The sequence below is a fragment of the Jaculus jaculus genome, chromosome 5, assembly GCF_020740685.1.
Source record: "Jaculus jaculus isolate mJacJac1 chromosome 5, mJacJac1.mat.Y.cur, whole genome shotgun sequence".
NCBI classification, from domain to species: domain Eukaryota; kingdom Metazoa; phylum Chordata; class Mammalia; order Rodentia; family Dipodidae; genus Jaculus; species Jaculus jaculus.
The window spans coordinates 64421945-64443106 of NC_059106.1; the positions used below are offsets into that span (position 1 = coordinate 64421945).

Genomic DNA, 21162 nt, shown 5'->3' on the forward strand with positions numbered 1-21162 from the left:
AGCTTCAGTGTACCTATACAGTATTGAATCAGTATGAATTCAATCCGTGGACACCCAGATGGAGCCCTGGGAGAGGAATGATATACCCAACCCCTCTAAACCTGCTGAACTTTCACAAATGCCCAATGGTCTCAACTCTCCAAGCTATTAGCAAGCAGCAGAAAGCGCCAGGCAGAGAGTAACAAGGTCACTGTCACAGGAATTCATCCTCTCTTGGGAGGCTCTGCTAAGCTCCCCTGGTGCTCATACAAGCCCTGAAATAAGTGCTATGCTCCCTTCTTCAAATGCCTGCCCTCAGGCTGTATAAAGAGCTTAGCAGGGCCGGCTTACCTGGGCCACAGGACTCAGTTTTTGGTCAAACACCAGTTTATATGTTGCTGAAAGTATTTTTAGATGGATTCTTATTTACGTCAGTGGAGTAAGGCAGAGGTGGGTGGGCCTCATCCTATTAGTTGAAAGCCTTCATTAGGAGGAAGACAACTAAGCTCAGCAGAGGCATTCCGCGTCCACACTGCCTTAAGACTAGGATGGTTCCGCCAGCGCGCTGCTTGCCCTTGTACATCTGGCACGTCGGTCCCCACGAATGTGAGTTCCTTAACTCAGCCTCTTATGCATATGTATCCTCTGGAGAACTCTGACCATTAGTGTCTGCTGTCAATGACCCGACTCCGCTGCTGTCACGAAAGAGCAGTCACAGGCAACATATAACAGACGGACATGGCTGCATTCCCACAAGCCTCATTCACATCACAGGCCGCAGGCTGGACGAGGACCAGGTAGTACGCTCACCTGTCTCCTGACAATAAGCTCAGTACCTGGCACAGAAGGCACGTCAAATCCTTGAAGTCTTTAAAAAATACTTTTAAAAATCCGTGGAATGAAAGTGAACATTAAGTAAACATAAGACCCACCATTGCTGATTAGGTCACTTGCTGGGCACAGACAGGCAACATGAGCTAGAACCAGAGGCAACAGAAGCAAGCAGGTTTTACACCCTCTTTGATTGCATTACCCTGATATGGTATGCCAAAGACACCTGGTATGAATATCCACCACGTGGCCTTTAAGGGAATCGGCCCACGGGAAGAAACCACAGCCATGGGGAAGATGCCATGCTCTAGAGACCTGGCAGAAGGCCTCCAGGACACAGCTCAGCCATGGACATAAATCTCTGACAGACAACTCCCAGGAGCTTGCTGGAAACCACAGTACAAAAACCAGAGTTTATTTTAGCAAAGAAGCCATCCAGTTGCCTCAGAAGGCCTGGAACAGGCCCTGGCGGCACACACGTGGGAGAGCGGCGCAGGCACAGCTGCCTGAGGGCGCAGGGCCGCACCTGTGCTGGCTCCCAGGCCCCGGCCGTGCCTGCGAAAGAGTCCAGAAGATGGCAGGTCAGGCCACGCTGTCAAGGAGCTGCTCCCAAGGAAGGGCTCAGGCCATGTGGCTTCACAGGGCACCCACAGGGCCAGAACCCTGGATGCTGGCAGCTCCTTCCTTGACCCGTCGAGGCAAGAGCCGAGGGGAGCAAAGCGTGCTCTCACATGTACTCTCCACAGTCAGAGATGATCACCTTCTGCTGTGGCTTCCCGTCTTTGCTGCCCTGGGCCTTTATGGGAGGAACAGAGGAGAAGTGAGAGAAGGCGAGAGCTCGGTGACTGAAGGGTTGCTCAAGGACAATCACCTCCTTGACCTGGAGCCTTAGTGGAAGTGCGCTCTTCTATGACCACAGGGCTTCCTACTCAAAACCTAGGTTAAGGACTGGAGGGATGGCTTAGCAGCTAAAGCACTTGCCCTCAAAGTCCCAGGTCCCAGGTTTGACTCCCAAAGACCCACTATGGTGGCTTGATTCAGATGTCCTCCACAAACTTAGGTGTTCTGAATGCTAGGTTCCCAGCTGATAGAGACTTGGGAATTAACACCTCCGGGAGGCAGTGTATTGTTGGGGGCAGGCTTATGAGTATTACAGCCAGTGTCCCCTTGCCAGTGTTTGGCACACCTTCCTGTTGCTATTTTCCACCTTATGCTGGCCAGGGCTGATGTCCATCATCTGCTCATGCCACTGTTTTTTTCCCTGCCATCATGGAGCTTCCCCTTAAGTCTGTAAGCCAAAATAAATCCTTTTTTTCCCAAAAGCTGCTCTTGGTCAGGTGATTTCTGCCAACAATGAGAACTTGACAGATGCACAAGGTGGTGCATGTGCCTGGAGTTTGTTTGCAGCGTCTACAGGCCCTGGTGTACCCATTCTCTCTCTCTCCCCCTCCTTCTTTCTTCCTCAAGAGTGTATATATATCATCTCTCCCTCCCTCTCTCCATCCTAGGTTAGGAGGTGGAGGCCATTTCCAGGCACCTACCTCAATCTGCCGCAAAACATCCAGGCCTTCAGTGATCTCCCCAAACACCACATGCTTGCCATCCAGCCAGTCTGTCTTGTCACACGTTAGGAAAAACTGGGAGCCATTCGTATTTGGGCCAGAGTTGGCCATGGAGAGGAGGCCTAGGAGAGAACAAGGGCGTCAGCTTCGAGCCTACAAAGCATCCCTGTGCTGACCTGGACAGACCTGCAGGCTGGCTCGGGTTCTGGGAGGCACAGGCCCCAAGGATGTGGCGCCTTGTCTCAATCTTTCCATGGCCATTGTCTTTCCATACAAGTAGTCTGCTTTGGAACCAGGCCCATTCAGTTCTGGAACAGAGTAAAGCAGTTCTAGAGGCCTGGGAAGATGTTCAGTGGGTAGAGTGCTTGCTCTGAGAGCATGACAACCCAAATTGGGATCCCCAGCACCCACATAAAATGCCAAGTGTGGTGGTGAGCACCACTAATCCCATCACTGGGAAGGTGGAGACTGTATGATTCCCGGGCTTGCTGACTAGCCTATCTAGCCAAATCAGTGAGCTCCAGAGACCCCCATAAAGTAAAGTAAAATGCCAGGCATGGTGGCACGCACCTTTAATCCCAGCACTCAGGAGGCTGAGGTAGGAGCACTACTGTGAGTTAAGAGGACAGCTTGAGACTACATAGAGAATTCCAGGACAGGGGCTGGAGAGACGGCTTAGCAGTTAAGGCACATGCCTGTGAAGCCTAAGGACCCAGGTTCGATTCTCCAGGTCCCATGTAAGCCAGATGCACATGATGGCACATACATCTGGAGTTTGTTTGTAGTAGTTAGAGGCCCTGGTGTGCCCATTCTTACTCTCTCTAATAAATAAATATAAAAATCTTAAAAAAAATTGGCCTTGAGAATTCCAGGTCAGCCTGGGCTAGAGAGAGACCCTACCCTGAAAAACCAAAATAAATAAATAAAGTGGTAGACATTAATAGAGGAAGACACCCGGCACAGGCATCAATCTCCACACGCATGCACACCCGTGCAAACTCACGTGCAGACACACTTCTAGCCCTAGGAGAGATTAAGTTGCTGAAGAAAGGTCATTTAAATGTAGCAATGGAATGGAATTTCAAAGGGGAAGGTGTGGGGGGGGAATTACCATGGGATATTTTTTTATAATCATGGAAAATGCTAATAAAAATTTTTAAAAAATTTAAAATGTAGCTATGCTAAGACAACAGATGCAGTGCAGTGACAGGGACATCTGTATCAGGAATAGCAGCTGGAGGCAGGCATGGAGGGAGGAGGGAGAGGAGGATAGCTGGGCTAAGAGCGACTTGAAGGCAGCTGTGGTGTGGGTAACACAGGAGAAGAGTCGGGATGAACCCTGTTTCTGACCAGGCGACAAGCAGACAGTGGTGTCACTTGATGAAAAGAGGAGGTGGGGTGGAAGAGTTTAAGGAAGATCAGGAAACAGTTTAACCTCTGAAGTGCAAGCCCGTGGGACAGCCAGTGAAGACCATAGCCAGGCGCCTGGAAAGAAAACTGGAATATAGGGCGCATCTGGTTTATAGATTCAAGTTTCAAGTCCTATTGGTCTTTCAAATGTCCTGCCAAAGAATGATGCAGGTGAAAAATGTTTTATATAATTAACCTGCATCTAAAACCTAATCCCATTATATATACAGGCCCAAAATTTTTATGAAATCTAGGGGCTGAGTGTGGCAGCACATGCCCATAACACCAGCATTCAGGAGGCAGAGGCAGGAGGACTACCTGAGCTACAGAGTAAGATTCTGCGCCTCAAAACACTGATGGGCAAAATAAATAAACCTGAAAAATAAGCTTCTAAGAATGCAGTGACGATGTAAATCAATGAAATGTTGAACACTATTTTGTGTGTGTGTTCATGTACATATGTGTATAGACACATGCTCCCTGTGCACATACACGAAGGGCCTAGAAGAAGATGCAGGGTACACTCCTCTGTTGCTCTTCTGCCCCCCTGAGACAGCCTCTTCACTGAAGTAGAACTCCCGCTTTTCAGTTCAGCTGGCAGACCAGGGAGCACCAGCTATGATCCTGCCTCTACCACTGTACGCTGGTGCTACAGGCATATGTGGCCACACGTGACTTTTTACCTGGGTGCTAGGGACTAAACTTAGATTCTTTACATTTGCACAGCAAGGACTCTTACCCACCAGGTCATTTCTCCAGCCCCAGAATACTATTCTTTAACTTGGAATCTGACCATGTTTGTCCTTTCACAAAGTCAGGCCACCACCAGCAAGTCTGCTAATGGTAGCCCAGCGGCCAGCAGATACATCACCCGCATTTCTAACTGCTATTCTGAGTGCAAGTGCACATATCCAAACAGCTCATCTTCTAGCACAGCTGTGCTTGAATGCTTACACATAGAAAACACCTAGTTATTACCAGCTTTTGGTGTTTTTCCTACTAATTACAGAACCTTAAAAATAATGTAGGAAGGTAGGATTTATCATCTCTGCACTTAGGTACAGCACTAACTCTCAGGTAGAAAAAGAGGTGCAGTCGACTAGGTTTCTAGGAAGAAGCTGAGACTTCCACGTTTAGGTGAATGTGAGGAAAGAGTAAGACACTGAAACAGGGCTCAGGCCAGGTGTGGTGGTACACACCTTTAATCTCAGCACTCAGGAGGCAGAGGAGGAGGATCACAAGTTCAAGGCTAGTCTGGGACTACAGATTGAGGTCTAGGACAGCCTGGGTTAGAGTGGGACCCTACCTCAAAACACACACACACATACACACACCTCATAACCTCCCCCTCAAAAGTGGAGAGTGCTGGAATTAAAAGCATGCGCCACCATGCCGAGCTCACACACAAATTTTTAAAAAGACAAGCATCAGATTAAGTCAAAGGAAACTACATGAGGGAGGAATCCTGCCAGCAAAGCAAAGAAAGGTTTAAGAGCACAGAGCTAACACAGACAATGCTGCCGGGAGGAAGAACAAGGTGAGTGCGAAGAGCTGGCTACTGGCAAGAAAGAGGCTGTTGGCATCTTCAGTAAGAATCATCTGAGCCAGGCGTGGTGGCGCACACCTTTAATCCCAGCACTCGGGTGACAGAGGTAGGAGGATCACTGTGAGTTGAAGGCCACCCTGAGACTACATAGTGAATTCTAGGCCAGCCTGGGCTAGAGTGAGACCCTACCCCGGGGGGGGGGGGGGAAGAATTGTTTGAGTGGCAAGCTGGCAGTAGATGGCTAAAAAGACTTGGAGAGATGGCTTAGCAGTTAAGCGCTTGCCTGTGAAGCCTAAGGACCCAGGTTCGAGGCTCGGTTCCCCAGGTCCCACGTTAGCCAGATGCACAAGGGGGTACACGCGTCTGGAGTTCGTTTGCAGAGGCTGGAAGCCCTTCTCTCTCTCTCCCTCTATCTGTCTTTCTCTCTGCGTCTGTCGCTCTCAAATAAATAAATTTTAAAAAAATTAAAAAAAAAAGAGTTATAGAGAATAAAGGCAGTGAGTTTACATCATTTTTCAGGAAGTTTTGCTAGAGTGTACACTAAAAGTCAAGGGTGATAGCTGGCAGGGAAACAAGAGTCCAAGAATGATCTTTCTTTCGTTCTTTGGTTTTTCTAGGTAAGGTCTTGCTCTAGTACAGGCTGACATAGAATTCGCTATGTAGTCTCAGGGTGGCCTTGAACTCATGGCGATCCTCTGCCACCATGCGCAGCTTTCATTTTCTTTTTAAGATTGATATCAGGGGAAATATATTACACAAAACAAAGAAGGACACCAGTAGAAGCCATGTTCCTAAGTAGGGCAAAGGGGCATACTATGTGGGAAGGGGGAGAGGGAGGAGGCAGACTGTGGAGAGGCAGCAAATGGACATGAGGGCCTCAGGAGTGCAGACACATATGAGCTTGTCATCTCAGACTGGGACTGGGCACCAGCTAGAGCACTCTGGTCAGATCTCTAGTCATAAATTTCAAGTGATCTTTGAGTATAAGTCTGTGTTTTTCTCTAGTTGTAGGGAATTCAAGCACTAATGTTTTACTAGGTAGGTAAGTCTAATGGGGACACAGGTGTTATAGGCAGAAAGCTCACAGCAGCAACCACAGACTCTAAGCTAGGCCAACAGGGAGCACCAACCTAGCGGGATGAGAGTGGAGGTGCAGAGGAAACTCACTCCAGCGATGCTGAATGTTTCCCGTCCGTCCAGCAGCGGAGTCTCTCTCAACCACTAACCCTCAGCCAAAGTGCAGCCTATCCTCCAAGAGGCACAATCATCCGGCCCTGGCCTAGCCTGGCTCAGTGCCACACCAGAATCAGCTTGTACCTGGTCCTGTGTGTTTGAGGATAAAGTTTTCATCATCGAACTTCTTCCCATAGATGGACTTGCCCCCAGTGCCGTTGTGGTTTGTGAAGTCACCACCCTGGCACATGAACTGGGGGATGATGCGGTGGAAGCTGCTTCCCTTGAAGCCAAAGCCTTTCTCATGGGTGCACAGGCAACGGAAATTCTCTGCCATTGAGAAAAGAAACAGTGCTGAGGTTACAGACACATAAATAAAAAGGATGGGCAGATGCCCAAGCATGAGGACCCAAGTTTGGATCCTAGCACCCACATAAGAAAGCCAGGGATGGAGGCATCCACATATACTCCCAGCACTGGGAGGTGGACATAAGAGGATCCTCAAGATTTATTATTGGTGAGCTAGCCTAGCCAAATCAGTTAAGTGCCAGGGTTCAGTGAGACTCTATCAAAAAAGAAAAAAAAAAAAAAAAAAAGAGAAGCACGATTAAGAAACATATCCAATGCCAACCTCTGGCCTCCATAAGCACAAACATGCACAGGCATCCTTGTACACACATGAACTCATGAACTTACACATCTACAACACATATACACTCACATGCAAAAGAAAAAAGAAAAACCTCTTTGGAACATAGTGTTTTGTTTTACGTATTTAATTTGTAAAGTTCTGTATAGTCATCCCTTGGTATCCCTATGGGAATGGTTCTAAGAACCTTGGGCAAAATCAAAACCTGGGTATTCTTAAATCCCAAATAAAATACACACATGGGCTGGAGAGTTGGCTTGGCCATAAGGCACTTGCCTGCAAAGCCAAAGGACCCAGGCTCGATTCTCCAGGGCCCACGTAAGCCAGATGTCCAAGGGGGCACATGCATCTGGAGTGTGTTTGCAGTGGCTGGAGGTCCTGGCACGCCCATTCTGTCTCCTCTCTATCTTTCTTTCTGTGCTTGTAAATAAATAAATAAAAACTTTAAAACACCCCTACCTCTTGGATTCTTTATACTTTATATGATCTCTCAATTATGTATGGTGCCTAGTATAATATAAATTCTACATAAATGCCTGTTACCATGTATTGTCTAAGAAATGATGACAGGGGAAAAAATTCAAACATGTATTGTATAGATAATTTTTCTTCCTCTTTTTTTTTTTCCTTAGGTTAGTTTTTTTAAAGCAGGGTCTCTCTGTAGCCCAGGCTGATCTGGAACTCACTCTGTAGTCCAGGCTGGCCTCAAACTCAAGAGATCCTCCTACCTCAGCCTCCCGAGTACTGGGATTAAAGGTGTGCATCACCACACCCAACTCTGCCAAAAAATAAATGTGAACAAAAGGAGATGGGGTGGGGAGATGGCTTAGCAGTTAAGGTGCTTGCTTGGGAAGCCTAAGCACCCATGTTCAACTTTTCACGACCCATGCAAGCCAGATGCACAAGGTGAGTCAAGTGTGCAAGGTCACACATGCACACAAGGTGGCATATGCATATGGAGTTCGATTACAGTTGCTGGAGACCCTGACGTGCAATTCTCCATAAAGAAAAAAAAAAAAAAAAGAGGAGATAGCAGTAACAGAGAAAAAGCTAGGTAAGTGAATCATAACTGGTAGAGCAGACCTGAGGAAGCTGAATTTAAGCTTGTAAAACCCAGAAATCAATTTACTTTATACTACAAAAGCTCAGCTCCAAATGTGATGATAAATACAGTAATTCCAAGAAACAGCAAATCTGGCTAAAACCTGTTTATGAAAGCAGCTTTAGCCCTGACTCCCGTCCTGTCCTCAGTCCTGCTGCTGGGGACCGCCTCTCTCTTGGCCTGGCAGCCAGCTGAGGTGCGCTTTCTGGTGAGAGGGCCTCTGTGTTAGACAAGGGCTGAGGTACCATAACGGATACCCAGTAAATGGCTACACTGGCTGTTGAGGCATTCAACTCTACCTCTACCTCCCCTCACCAATATGGCAAACAGCAGGGTATAGAATCTCCAATCTGGGAGAATTAGGATTAAATAAATATTGTCAACTCCAGACAAAACAAAATGCTGTACACATAGTATAATCTATAACCTAGCCAAAACTATGATGACCCCATAGGGAAGACAGACATATGAAAAGAGATTGTAAAAAGGTAATTTCCTGCCCGGTGTGGTGGGGCATGCCTTTAAATTCAGTGCTAGGGAGACAGAGGTTAAGAGGATCGCTGTGAGTTTGAGGCTAGCCTGGGACTACAGAATGAGACTCTATCTCAAAAATCTCTTCCACCCCACCACAAATTAATTTTTTTTTGAAGTAGAGTTTTAATCTAGCTCAGGCTGACCTGGAATTCACTATGTCATCGCAGGGTGGCCTTGACTAATGGTGATCCTCCTACCTCTCCTCCCAGGTGCTGGGATTAAAGGTGTGCACCACCATGCTCGGCAACTAATTTCTTTTTGAAGCAGCAAATAAAAAGATAATACTGCTGGGCTGGAGAGATGACTTAGCAGTTAAGCGCTTGCCTATGAAGCCTAAGGACCCTGCTTTGAGGCTCAATTCCCCAGGACCCACATTAGCCAGATGCACAAGGGGGTGCATGCGTCTGGAGTTCGTTTGCAGTGGTTGGAGGCCCTGGTGTGCCCATTCTCCCCCCCCCCCCCGCCTCTTTCTCTCTCTGTTGCTCTCAAATAAAAATAAACAAAAAAAATTGGGAAAAAAAACCCAGAGATGTTATCTTCCAATAATTAAGTCAAAACCAAAGGAATCATCTACAGCAATAAACTGGCGGTCTCCAAGCAGCAGCAAATGGTGTTGATGGCATGGCAGGGTATGGGGACAGTAACAGGATTCTGATGATTTCAGAAGTAGGTTTTGTGATGTTCGGTCATTAAACCACTAAGTAAATAATTAAAGTATAGGACAGGATGCAGTACTGTTGTATGTGTGTGGCTTTTTTTTTTAATCATGAGTACATTACTTGTATTTTTAAAAAATCTATTAAAAACCAGCACTTAGGAACTGGAGAGATGGCTTAGTGGTTGAGGCGCTTGTCTGCAAAGCCTAATGACCCAGGTTCAGCTCCCCAGAACCCACATAAGCCAGATGTACATGGTGGCGCGTGCGTATGGAGTTCGTTTGCGGTGGCTACAGTTTCTGGTGTGCCCATTCTCTCTGTCTCTCTCTCTCTGATAAGTAACAAGTAAATGAATAAATAAATAAATAAATAAAATTTAAAAAACAACAACAGCACTTAGCTTAAAAAAATAAGTTGGGCATGGTGGCACATGCCTTTAATCCCAGAACTTGGGAGGCAGAAGTAGGAGGATCACAGTGAGTTCGAGGCCACCCTGAGACTACATAGTGAATTCCAGGTCAGCCTGAACTAGAGTGAGACCCTACCTCGAAACCCGCCCCCCTCCGCCCCCTGCCAAAAAAACAACAACAACAAAAAAAAAAAGTAAGAAAGCTTAAAAAAATGTTTGCTTTGGCTCATCTGTTACCAGATCCCAGGAACAGATACCTCAAATTCACTCAGGTCAGAAACACTGTCAAGGACGCAGAAGTGAGGCAGCAACAAGACTGTTCTGCCACCAGCTTCCTGGTGACCCAAGCCCAGGGTTCTGCTTACCTGCTGTCATGGGCACAACATCAGAACGTAGAAGCATTTGGATGCGGCCAGCCGGCTTGTTCCCAATCTTGATGTCCATGTACACCTGAGGATTTGACCGGGCTTTTTTTGCAGTGGGCTCTCCCTAGGAGCAAAAGAAATGTTAGTTAGAGAACTCCCTGAAATGGAGGACAAGTATTCTTTTGCACATATCCACAGACCGCTCCAGTGACAGCTGGAGTGCTGACAGGAAGGGGCCGGGCTGTGACAGGACTGCAGTAGACAAGAACCATGTCCACAGCACTCAGAGCCAGCTAACTAGGAGACACAGACACGCCACCCCACGCTTGGTCTCAGACATGCCAGCTCACTTCTCCCTGCTTTGCAGCTGGCCTAGAATACCCAATCCTCGTGTTTGGTTCCCTGGCCAAGCCCCACACGTTTCTGAACACATTTGTCTCCCACCTCCATGCTCAGATCGTGCTGTCGCAGGCTGGCTATAGGACAATGGAGGCTGTAGTTTACAGGCTAAGTAGATGAAACTGGGCACAGGGTAAGCAGACAAGTAACACCACCACCACATTTGTTTCAAAGAGAAAAAACAAGCGTTAGTCTCTTGTTTTTGGTTCAGTTGAACAAGCCTGTGCTAAGGCATCATGTGGGCACAGAGGCTATGAATACTGCTGTTTGCTTACAGCAGCAGCACAATGGCAGTGGCAATGCTCAGAGCACTTACTGTGTAATCTGCCCAGGGTCACAAAGGGTTAGGCAATAGCTGGAACCAAAACAAAACCACTTTTCCCCTCAAATCCAGTCTTGTTATTCACATCATTCCCCTCATATTTTTATTAACAAGATACATCATTCAAGACCCCAAGCCTCATTCAATTTACTGCCTAAAAAATGCATTCAGTCACCGAGTGTGGTGGGGCATACCTGTAATCCCAGTACTCGAAAGGTAGAGGTAGGAGGGTCGCTGTGAGTTCAAGGCCAGCCTGGGACGACAGAGTGAGTGCCAGGTCAGTCTGGGCTGGTATGAGATCTAACCCCGACAAAACTGAAAGAAGGGAGCACAAGGTAGCACAGGTGCACGGGGGTGGGGGAGCCCAAATGGCACCGGCCAGGAAGGTGTGCTGAGAACCAGGCAAAGTGCCCAGGTAGGCTGTCTTACGAAGGGAGAACCCTGAAACAAGGCGCACTATCTGACTATCCTGAGGGCAGGCAGGAAGAAGACAGGGTGCTGAATCAGCCAGCAGGCAGAGCACTTGGGCGTCTTCCTCGGCAGCTGCCTGAACAGAGAAAGGACCAGCACCTGTGGCTTCTCCCTGCCACTCACCCATCCCTGCTTTCACCAAGTTCTCGGGTGGATATCCACCCTCTGCACTCTTGTAAATGTATAGATTTTGCAAATTTTCATTAAAAACAGAAAAGTCTATAAGCAGCATTAGCCTCTCTTCTGGAAGCACAAGCCTTCAGTCTCACCTCTTGGGCTTCTGCTTTGGGAGGCTCGGACCCCTCTTCTTCTTTATTCTCCTCAAGAGTCTTCCCAGAAAACTTCTTCAACCAGTCATCATCTGACCAAACTGCAATGAAAGGAATCAAACAGATGTTTAAAAATTCCAATTATCGCAGGCTGGAGAGATGGCTTAGCGGTTAAGCGCTTGCCTGTGAAGCCTAAGGACCCTGGCTCGAGGCTCGATTCTTCAGGACCCACGTTAGCCAGATGCACAAGGGGGCACATGCGTCTGGAGTTCCTTCGTAGTGGCTGGAGGCCCTGGCATGCCCATTCTCTCTCTCTCTCTCTCTATCTGCCTCTTTCGCTCTCTGCCACTCTCAAATAAATAAAAGTGGAAAAAAAAATCCAATTATCAGCCTTATGGTATATAGCTGTTTTAATCATCTATGTGGCCCCCTTGGCTAGGGAGTTCCCCTTGAAAAGTCTGAAGACAAAGTTCACACTAGGAACAGCCTATGTAAAAAATTATTCTAGGGCTGGAGAGATGGCTTAGCACTCAAGGCACTTGCCTGCAAAGCCTAAGGACCCAAGTTTGATACCCCAGTGCCCACATAAGCCAGATGCACATGGTACTGCATGCATTGCAGTGGCTGGAGGCCCTGTAATCTCTTTCTCGCACCCAGTCTCTTTCACTCTCTTTCTCTCGTTCACTCATCAAGTCAATAAATAAATAAATAAATTTTTTAAAAAAACGTATTCTAGGCGCAGAGAGATGACTCAGTGGATAAAGCATCCACCATGCAAGCATGAGGGCCAGTTCGGATCCCAGCCCATGCAAATGCCAGGTAGATATGACAGTCCTCCTATAACCCTGGTGCTTGGGAGTAGAGATGAGGGTTCCCAGGGCAAGTGGGCTGGCTAGCTACACTAGCCAAGTCAGCGAGCACTGGGTTCAAGTGAAAGATCCTGCCTCATTTAAATAAAGTGAAGAGCAATCAAGTAACATACCTAGAGGCTGGAGAGATGGCTTAGCAGTTAAGGCACTAGCCTACAAAGCCTAAAGACCCAGGTTTGAATCTCCAGAACCCACACTAAGCCAGATACACATAGTGCCATATGCACGTGGAGTTCCTTTGCAGTGCTTAGAGGCCCTGGGGCACCCATTCTCTCTTTCTAATAAATAAAAGTAAAACATTTTAAACAAATATACCTGGTGTCAACCTGTGGTCTCAACACATGCAAGTGTGCATACACACATGCATGCATGCCACACATGCACATGCATGCAAATAAATAAATAAATAATCTATGCCACAGGCAATGATAGGCTTTTGTTAGTTTCAGCCCTTCCCCCCAAATGAAGTGCTAAGAAAACTGGAAAGATGAGAAGCTAGGCAAGGGTTTCCTCCCAACAGGAACAATTACTCTAGCTCTGCAGTACAGCTGCAATTCTTGTTTCCCCATAAAAGAGATACATGCCCTTCACCAATGTGACCCACCCTCCATTTCTGTTCACACCACAAGCAATGTTTAGCTGTATTTATGTAAGAATAAAAGGGGGCCAAGCTGGAGGGCAGGATAGGGAATAGTAAATTACTCACCTGGCCTGGAAGAGCCTTCCTTAATTCTCATTGGTTTGGCCAAATTGACACGAATTGTCCGTCCAAAGAGCTCAGACTCATTCTGAAAAAATTGGAAATCCAGCTGATTAACCTCTGTCAGAAGAAAGAGTCTGGTAGCTTTCCAATTACTTCAGACAAAGACTTGTACTACCAAGAGGAATTCTGGGTTCAAAGGACTCTGATGTGACAAGCTCAGCTTTGAAACCATGTAAATTGATCTCTTACAGGAAGCAATATGCTTGGTGAATGGGTAGCTGAGAGCAAAGACAAGGGAAAATTTTGTTATCTAAAACAAAGCTAATCAGCAATGGGAAAGGTCACTTAATGTGAACCTTAAAGCAGTAATAAAAACTTCATAGTAAAAAGTGAGGAAATGGCCTGGAGAGATGGCTTAGCAGTTAAAGCACTTGCCTGAGAAGCATAGGGAACCAGGTTCAGTTCCCTAGTACACATATGAGCCTGATGCAAAGATGGCCCATGCATCTGGAGGTCATCAGCAGTAGCTGAAGGCCTTAGAGTATCCATTCTCTCTCTCTGCCTCTTTCTCAAATAAATAAATAAAATATATTTTTTAAAAAATTGACTGTTGGGCCGGGCATGGTGGCGCACGCCTTTAATCCCAGCACTCGGGAGGCAGAGGTAGGAGGATCGCCACGAGTTCAAGGCCACCCTGAAACTACAGAGTTAATTCCAGGTCAGCCCGGACCAGAGTGAGACCCTACCTCGAAAAACAAAAAACAACAACAACAAAAAAATTGACTGTTGGTCTGGAGAAATGGCTCAGCAGTTAAGACACCTGCCTGCAAAGCCTAACAACCTGGGTTAGATTCCCCAGAACCCACATAAAGCCAGATGCACAAAGTGGTACATGCATCTGGAGTTTGTGTTCAATGACTTGCAAATAAATAAAATATTTTTTAAAAATTGACTGTAACTTCATGATGAAAATAGAAATATAGAAAATATAAGTTTATTTCAGTTACTATTCAGAATTAATTATGCATTTATTTAAAATGGGCACTTGTAACAGGAGAGAAGATGCTAGCTTGAAGAATTTTTTTCTAACAAAATGCTAGCCACAATATATGATTCCTTTGTACTTCATAACTGACATGAAAATGACATAAAGAAAGCCAAGCTTGGTAGTACATGCCTTTAATCCCAGTACTCTGGAGGCTGAAGTAGGAGGATCACCAGGTGAATTCCAGGTAAGCCAAACAGCCTGAGACTCTCCCCCACCCCCAAAAAGGAAATGACATATAAGAATCTCAAAGAGAGCACAAATCCTTAAGAGTTCATCATTTCCAAGCCTCTCAATTGTTAACTGGTCTGGTCTAATATTTCATGAAATCCTGCTTCTTTTGCAGAATATACAGTCTCAATTGATTTGCAATGTTTGCTGTTTATTACCTAAGCATGGGCAGCCAGCGAGTGACAGACCAACAAGGGTGATTAGGAAGTATGCTGTGGTTAAATGGAGAAAGATTTCTGAGTAATAATTAATTTAACACAGAATCAGCTCACAGTAAATATTTTCACTTGATGGTAAGTTTTATCTGCTCATACAACCCTAACACTTTGGAGATTGAGAGAGCAACTATTTGAGCATGGACCCTCTAAACTAGCAAAAAGTAACTTCAGCCATACCATGTTGTCGATAGCTGCTGCAGCATCCTGCCAAGGAAAGACAAGGGGTATGTTAGGCCTATAGCTGAGTACCGCTTGCAGATCTGAAAACATTCACTGGCCAAGCAAACAACAGAATACCTCCACACTCCCTAACCTAGACTGGGTATATAACTAACAACACTTCTTAGTGTACTTTTGAGCTGGTGGAGGAGTCACAATCAGCCACCAAGCTGAAGGCATATTAAATCATCCTGGGCTGGAGGGATGGCTTAGTGGTTAAGGCACTTGCCTATGAAGCCTAAGAACTGTTCAAATCATCAGGTCCTACGTAAGCCAGACGCACGTGACACAAGCATGCAACGTCACATGTGCACGCAGGGGCACACGTGTTGGCAGCAGCTGAAGGCCCTGCCCCACTCCAAATAAATAAATAAATCATCCTAAGCACTGCCAGGAAAGAATAAGCAAGGCCCAGGAGCCCTGCAGATCAACAGTCTGACTGACAGAAGCCTTCCTTCAAGTACACTTCTGGCCATCTGAAAGCATCAGCCTGAGACCCAGAACCTAACCCAATGGAGAACAGTTTCTACTCAGTAACAATGCTACAGATCAAAGACTAAACAAAGGCAACATAGAATTTTCTCACCTCTGCCAACTCAAATTCAACAAAGGCAAATCCTCGGTGCTTTTCTGCCAAAAGGATAAACAAACATACAAGTGATCACCATGTGAGACAATGGAAGACAACAGAATGATCACAAAAAAAGAGGTGAGTTACATGCTGTGTCCAAAGACCAGAAATTCCTCCTAACTACTATTTGGGAAGAAGGAAATTCTTTGAATCCCTTTAGACATTTTGTGCGTGTGTGTGTTTCGAGGTAGGGTTTCACTCTAACCCAGGCTGACCTGGAATTCACTATGTATTCTCAGGGTGGCCTCGAACTCACAGCAATCCTATCTCTGCCTCCTGAGTGCTGGGATTAAAGGCGTGTGCCACCATGCCCAGCCCCTTTAAACATTTTAAGCAATAGTGAGTTTTCTCTCTGGACAGAGCTAAATAATGAACTAGATTCTTATCCTTTAAAATGAACGTTTAGTTCTAACTTAAACCTTAGCCTCTGCATGTATCACAACTAGATAGAAAGAAAGTCTAAACTTAGCCTATCAATTAAATATACAATTTGAAGTTGAGGACAGCCGTGTACATATATAATACCAACTACTTGGGAAGCCAAGCCAAAAGGATTGTCAGTACCCTGTTGGGGCAGGAGGGATGGCTGTCTGCAAAACCTAACAACCCAGGTTTAATTCTCCAGTACCCACATACATCCAGATGCACAAAGTGGTACATGTGTCTGGACATGAGTCGTGCATATCTGCAAATAAATGTGTGCATTCATCTGCACGTGCACACACACAAATAAATACAAGGGCCAGACACAATACTGCTAACTTAATTATAAAACTCAGAGACTAGAAGAGTATTAGAACATCAATGTAAATAATCATTCTGCATGTTTTTGTAAATAGGGCCTTGCTATGTAGCCCAGGCTGGCTTTAAACTCCCAGTCTTCCTGCCTTAGTCTCCCAAACGCTGAGATTACAAGCTATGCCATCATATCCAGCAATATTACCTTACTACTTTTACAAATGATGATTCCCTAGGCTTAGAGTTTAAAGTCCTTGCTAACAATCCTATGCAAAACTGATGGTAGATTCAGGACTAAAACAAAGATCTTACCTGAGACTACACAGTGAATTTCAGGTCAGCCTGAGCTAGAGAGAGACCTTGAATAACAAAAATAAATATAGCAAAGAGGGGTAGAGGGATGGCTTAGTGGTTAAGGTATTTGCCTGCAAAGCAAAAGGACCTAGGTTCTATTCCCCAGGACCCACGTTAGCCAGATACACAAGGGGCGCACACATCTGGAGTTCCTTTGCAGTGGCTGGAAGCCCTGGCGCGACCATTCTCTTTCTCTCCCCCTGTCAAATAAATAAAAATAAAATATTAAAAAAATATATTTAACGATATGGAGGCACATGCCTGTAATCCTAGGACTTGGGAGGTGGCATAAGAATGAGTCCAAAGCCATCCTTGGCTAAAGAATGAGTTTAAGGCTAGCCGAAAAGAGAAAGGGAGGGGAGAGAAGAAAACAAGAGGGGGGGGGTGGAAGAAAGATTGAGATTGAATTGTAACTACAGCCAGACTTCTCTGCAGCTTCAACACGTAGTATAGCTGCTAAGAAAAGACAAGCAAGGGCTGGAGAGATGGCTCAGTGATTAAGGCACTTGTCTACAAAGCCTAACGACCTGGGTTCAGTTCCCCAGTACCCATGTAAAGCCAGATACATAAAATGGCACATACATCTGGAGTTCATTTGCAGCAGCTGGAGGCCCTGGCACACCATTTTCATATTCTCTCTCTCCTTGCAAATAAATAAATATTTAAAAAATAAAATGAAGGACATGTGTGATGGCATACCTAGCCAGCAAGGTGGTTTGAAATGACACTTAAACCTCAGTGTAGTTTATTCCAAACAGACTATTGAAAACTTTTTTTTCGAGGTAGGGTTTCACTCTAGCCCAGGCTGACCTGGAATTCACTATGTAGTCTCAGGGTAGCCTCAAACTCATGGTGATTCTCCTACCTCTGCCTCCCAAGTGCTGGGATTAAAGGTGTGTGCCACCATGCCCAGCTTGAAAACTTTCTTATTTCAAACTCTGCAAAGCATATGCAGCCTACAACCATGTCCTCAGAATATTCTTTCATATCTTTTTAAAAAATATTTTATTTATTTATTTATTTGAAAGAAAGAGAGGGCGAAAATGAGAATGGGTATGCCAGGGCCTCCAGCCACTGTAAACAAACTCCAGATGCATGCATCACCCTGTACATCTGGCTTACATGAGTCCTGGGGAATCAAACCTGGACCTTTGGCTTTGCAGGCAAGTGCCTTAGCTGCTAAGCCATCTGTCCAGCCCTTAAAAAAAAAAAATCTATTTATTTGAGTGAGACAGGCAGAGAAGACAGAGAACATATTTCTTTTTTTTTTTAACTTTTTTGAAGTAGGGTCTCACTCTAGCCCAGGTTGACCTGGAATTCATTATGTAGCAAAGGCCTTGAGCTCACAGCAATCCTCCTACCTTTGCCTTCCTAATGCTGGGATTAAAGACGTGTGTCACCACGCCCAGCTACATATTCTTTTTTAAAAATATATTTTATTTATTCATTTATTTGAGAGAGACAAAGAGAGAGAGACAGAATGGGCATGCCAGGGCCTCCAGCCACTGCAAATAAATTCCAGATGCATGCACCACCTTGTGCATCTGGCTTTACATAGGTACTAGGGAAGTGAACCTGGGTCTAAACCACTAAAAGCCATCTTTCCAGCCCTCTTTCATATTCTTTATTTTGCTGAGGTAGGATCTCTCTGTAGCCAAGGCTGGCCTGGAACTCAATCTGTATATGGCTAGAGGCTGTCCCTGGATTCACAGTGATCCTTTTACCTCAGCCTCTTGAATTTTGGGACTAAAGGCGTGTGCCATCACACCCAGCTATATTCTCTTTTTACATTATGATCAGTCATGCTGACCTACGGAGGCAGCCTTGTGAACTCTCTTATATGATTTTTCCCCCTTCCCTCCCTTCTCATGGTAGGGTTGCTGGGGATTCAACCCATGGCCTCATGCATGCTAGACATGCTCAAGCACTAAGTATATCCTCCCCCCTGCCTACGAATACACACTTGGAACTGGCTTAATTTGCTTTTATGTCATTTTCATGTAAGTGGGTTTGAACTTAGAAGCAGAGAAAGAGAGAGAAAGTGCATGCCAGGGCCACTAGCCTCTGTAAACGAACTCCAGATGCATGCACCCTCTTGCGCATCTGGCTTACGTGGGTCCTGGAGAGTCGAACCAGGATCTTCTAGCTTTGTAGGCAAATGCCTTGAGCCATGTTCTCCAGCCCAGGAGGGTTTGAACTTAAGAGAGAGCAACGGGACTCACCTGTTTCATAGTCCAGAGGAATCTGAATATCTGTGATGTCTCCAAAAGGAATAAAGGCAGCATGAAGAACTTTGTCGTCCACCTCCTCTGCCAGCCCACCTGCAAGTAAGCCAAGGCCTTCTGAGCCAGTGTGCTCCATACTCCTGTGGCATCACCATGCTGTCCAAGGGAAAGGACCTTTCCACCCAGTCCTTTGGTTACTCAGACATCTGTCTCATTTACTCCACCCACACTTTGAAGAAGACCTTTCCTCACCCATCAGAACCTCATCTAGCTGCAACATTGCTGCAACAGCTTCATAACTGACCTCCCAGACTCCACTGCCTGTGTCAACACCAAAAAACCAACAGTAACATTCTCAGGAAAAGTACAGACGGACCATCAGTTCTCGGCTTAAACTTCAAAGGCCTCTCCCCATCCTCAGCCGGTGTATGCAAGGTTCTTCCTAACCCAAACCTTTGTCCACCTCTCCTGCATCTTCCACTTGGCTTCCCCATTTTCTGTGGGTTTCCTGGAAAATGATCCATTTGGACCTAAGGGTCGGCTACTTCACACCTTTGGGCTTTGGCTCCCTGTCTGACTTCTGCACATCAGCTGCAGCATCACGACACCAGGAAAGTTTGCCCTCATCTCTCTTGATGGATTTTTGTTTTGTTTTGTTTTTCGAGGTAGGGTTTCATTCTAGCCCAGGCTGACCTGGAATTCCCTATGTAGTCTCAGGGTGGACTCGAACTCACGGCAATCCTCCTACCTCTGCCTCCCGAGTGCTGGGATTAAAGGCGTGCGCCACCACGCCCGGCTCCTAGATGGATTTCTTCCCGCACCCAAGACCCTGTCATCATGATCCGTCCCCATCACAGAGCTTGTCAAAGAGTGGAAGTGAGGGCAAGCTGTCTTCCGGCTAGTGTGGGAACTCATTCCAACCGGGCAGGGACCGAGCCCCTCCCGCAGAAGTTTGTGAAATGAACGGGCGCGAGGATCTGGAAGCCTTTAGCATCCCTCCACTACTCCCGGCCGCAGAGCAGCCGGGCGGCCGGGCAAGCAGGAAGGATGGTTACTCCCGGGCTCACAGGCCACGAGGCAAAGCCGGCCTGGCATGGCCGGCCGCTCGCCGCCCTCCCCAAGCCGAGACGCGTCTCTCCCCACGCTCCGACCCTCCGTGGACCCGCGGCCCCACGCTCCGCCGAGCGCCCGCGCCTGCTCACCTACGTACAGCACCCGCTTGGTAGTGGCCATCTTGTTCCGCGCGCTTCCGCCGGAAGCCGCAGCTCGGCCGCCCCGCCCCTGCGCAGGCTCCGCCCCCTGCGCAGGCTCCGCCCCTTCGCCGCTGGGCCCTCGGCATCCGGCTCCCTACATCCAGCGCGCCTTGGCAGGGGCCTGGCAGGTGCTGGTCGGCGCAGGAACGGACATGCGCACGGCGGTCCCAGCGCTGGCCCGCGGTGTAGGCTGCAAACCTTGACATAATCAGCAAGGGTATTTTTAATCGGCAAACCATTAACTTTACAAATATGCTTCCGCCTGCGGCCTTTGCGGCCCGCCTGTCTTTAGACAGACTAGGAGCTAAAAATGGTCTTTTATAATTTGAAATCGTTGGGGGAAAAGCGAAATGATGTTTCGTGACAAGTGAAATTTATATGAAATTAAGTTTCCAGTGTCATAAGGCTTTATTGGAGCACACACATGTTCATTCTTTTATCAACTCTGGCAGCTTTCATGCTATGAGGGCAACAGACCCTGCAAAGTCCACAATATTTGTCATCTGGCCCTTTAGAGAAAAAAATGTGTGCATTCTTGTACTTAAGTGAACTACTATGTAACTCATAGACTCACATAGTGGTTTAAAATATGGAGACAATCTCTTCTGTTTGTTTAAGACAGTGGTTCACTATATAGCCTAGGTCTTAGCTTCCCCCAAATAGTAAGATTTTAGGCATGTGCCACCAAGCTGAGCCAAACAAATTTATTTATGGTAGTGCTGGGAGCCCAAACCCAGAGCCTTAGCCCGTCCTAGGCAAGTGCTCTGCCACCGACCTACATCGCCTACATCCCTACTTATATGCCTAGTCGTTGAGGCCATTGTCAACACAAAAGACACAGCTCTCACCTCAAAGGGATAAGAGATAGCTTATTCTGGAGCCAAATATGAGTGACCATGGCCCGGGAACACAGATTTATGTTACCCCAGTTCCATGTTCCAAGGCCTTAACAATTTCATGAAGGATTTATAGTTAGAGTACAAAATAAAGTCACAAATC

General features: G+C 46.5%; 1 protein-coding gene across 3 annotated transcripts; it reads right to left on the minus strand.

Annotated features, from left to right (window-relative positions):
- Nucleotides 1-1204: 1204 nt before the first annotated feature.
- Nucleotides 1205-20171, minus strand: Ppie (peptidylprolyl isomerase E). 3 transcript variants are annotated; one of them, XM_045150592.1, is made up of 11 exons: nucleotides 20113-20171; nucleotides 18908-19006; nucleotides 15549-15592; nucleotides 14921-14947; nucleotides 14427-14495; nucleotides 13253-13334; nucleotides 11678-11778; nucleotides 10217-10340; nucleotides 6646-6831; nucleotides 2352-2494; nucleotides 1205-1606 (listed from the first exon to the last, which is right to left on the minus strand). In XM_045150592.1, the coding sequence occupies exons 1-11, from the start codon at nucleotides 20141-20143 to the stop codon at nucleotides 1538-1540; spliced, it is 975 nt and encodes a 324-aa protein (XP_045006527.1). In that variant the 5' UTR covers nucleotides 20144-20171; the 3' UTR covers nucleotides 1205-1537. The 3 variants fall into 3 exon arrangements, with proteins under 3 accessions (XP_045006527.1, XP_004665240.1, XP_045006528.1); XM_004665183.2 differs by lacking the exon at nucleotides 14427-14495; XM_045150593.1 differs by lacking the exons at nucleotides 14427-14495; nucleotides 20113-20171 and adding an exon at nucleotides 16644-16690.
- Nucleotides 20172-21162: the final 991 nt, after the last annotated feature.

What these genes read in the sequence shown, in the direction of transcription:
- Ppie (XM_045150592.1), bottom strand. Translation starts at nt 20,143, where the DNA reads ATGGCCACTACCAAGCGGGTGCTGTACGTAG. An exon ending in TCCTCTGGACTATGAAACAG is followed by an intron (nt 15,593 to 18,907) that starts GTGAGTCCCGTT and finishes TCCTTTTGGCAG; the next exon opens with AAAAGCACCGAGGATTTGCC. An exon ending in ATGTTTTGCGGCAGATTGAG is followed by an intron (nt 1,607 to 2,351) that starts GTAGGTGCCTGG and finishes CCTCCCATAAAG; the next exon opens with GCCCAGGGCAGCAAAGACGG.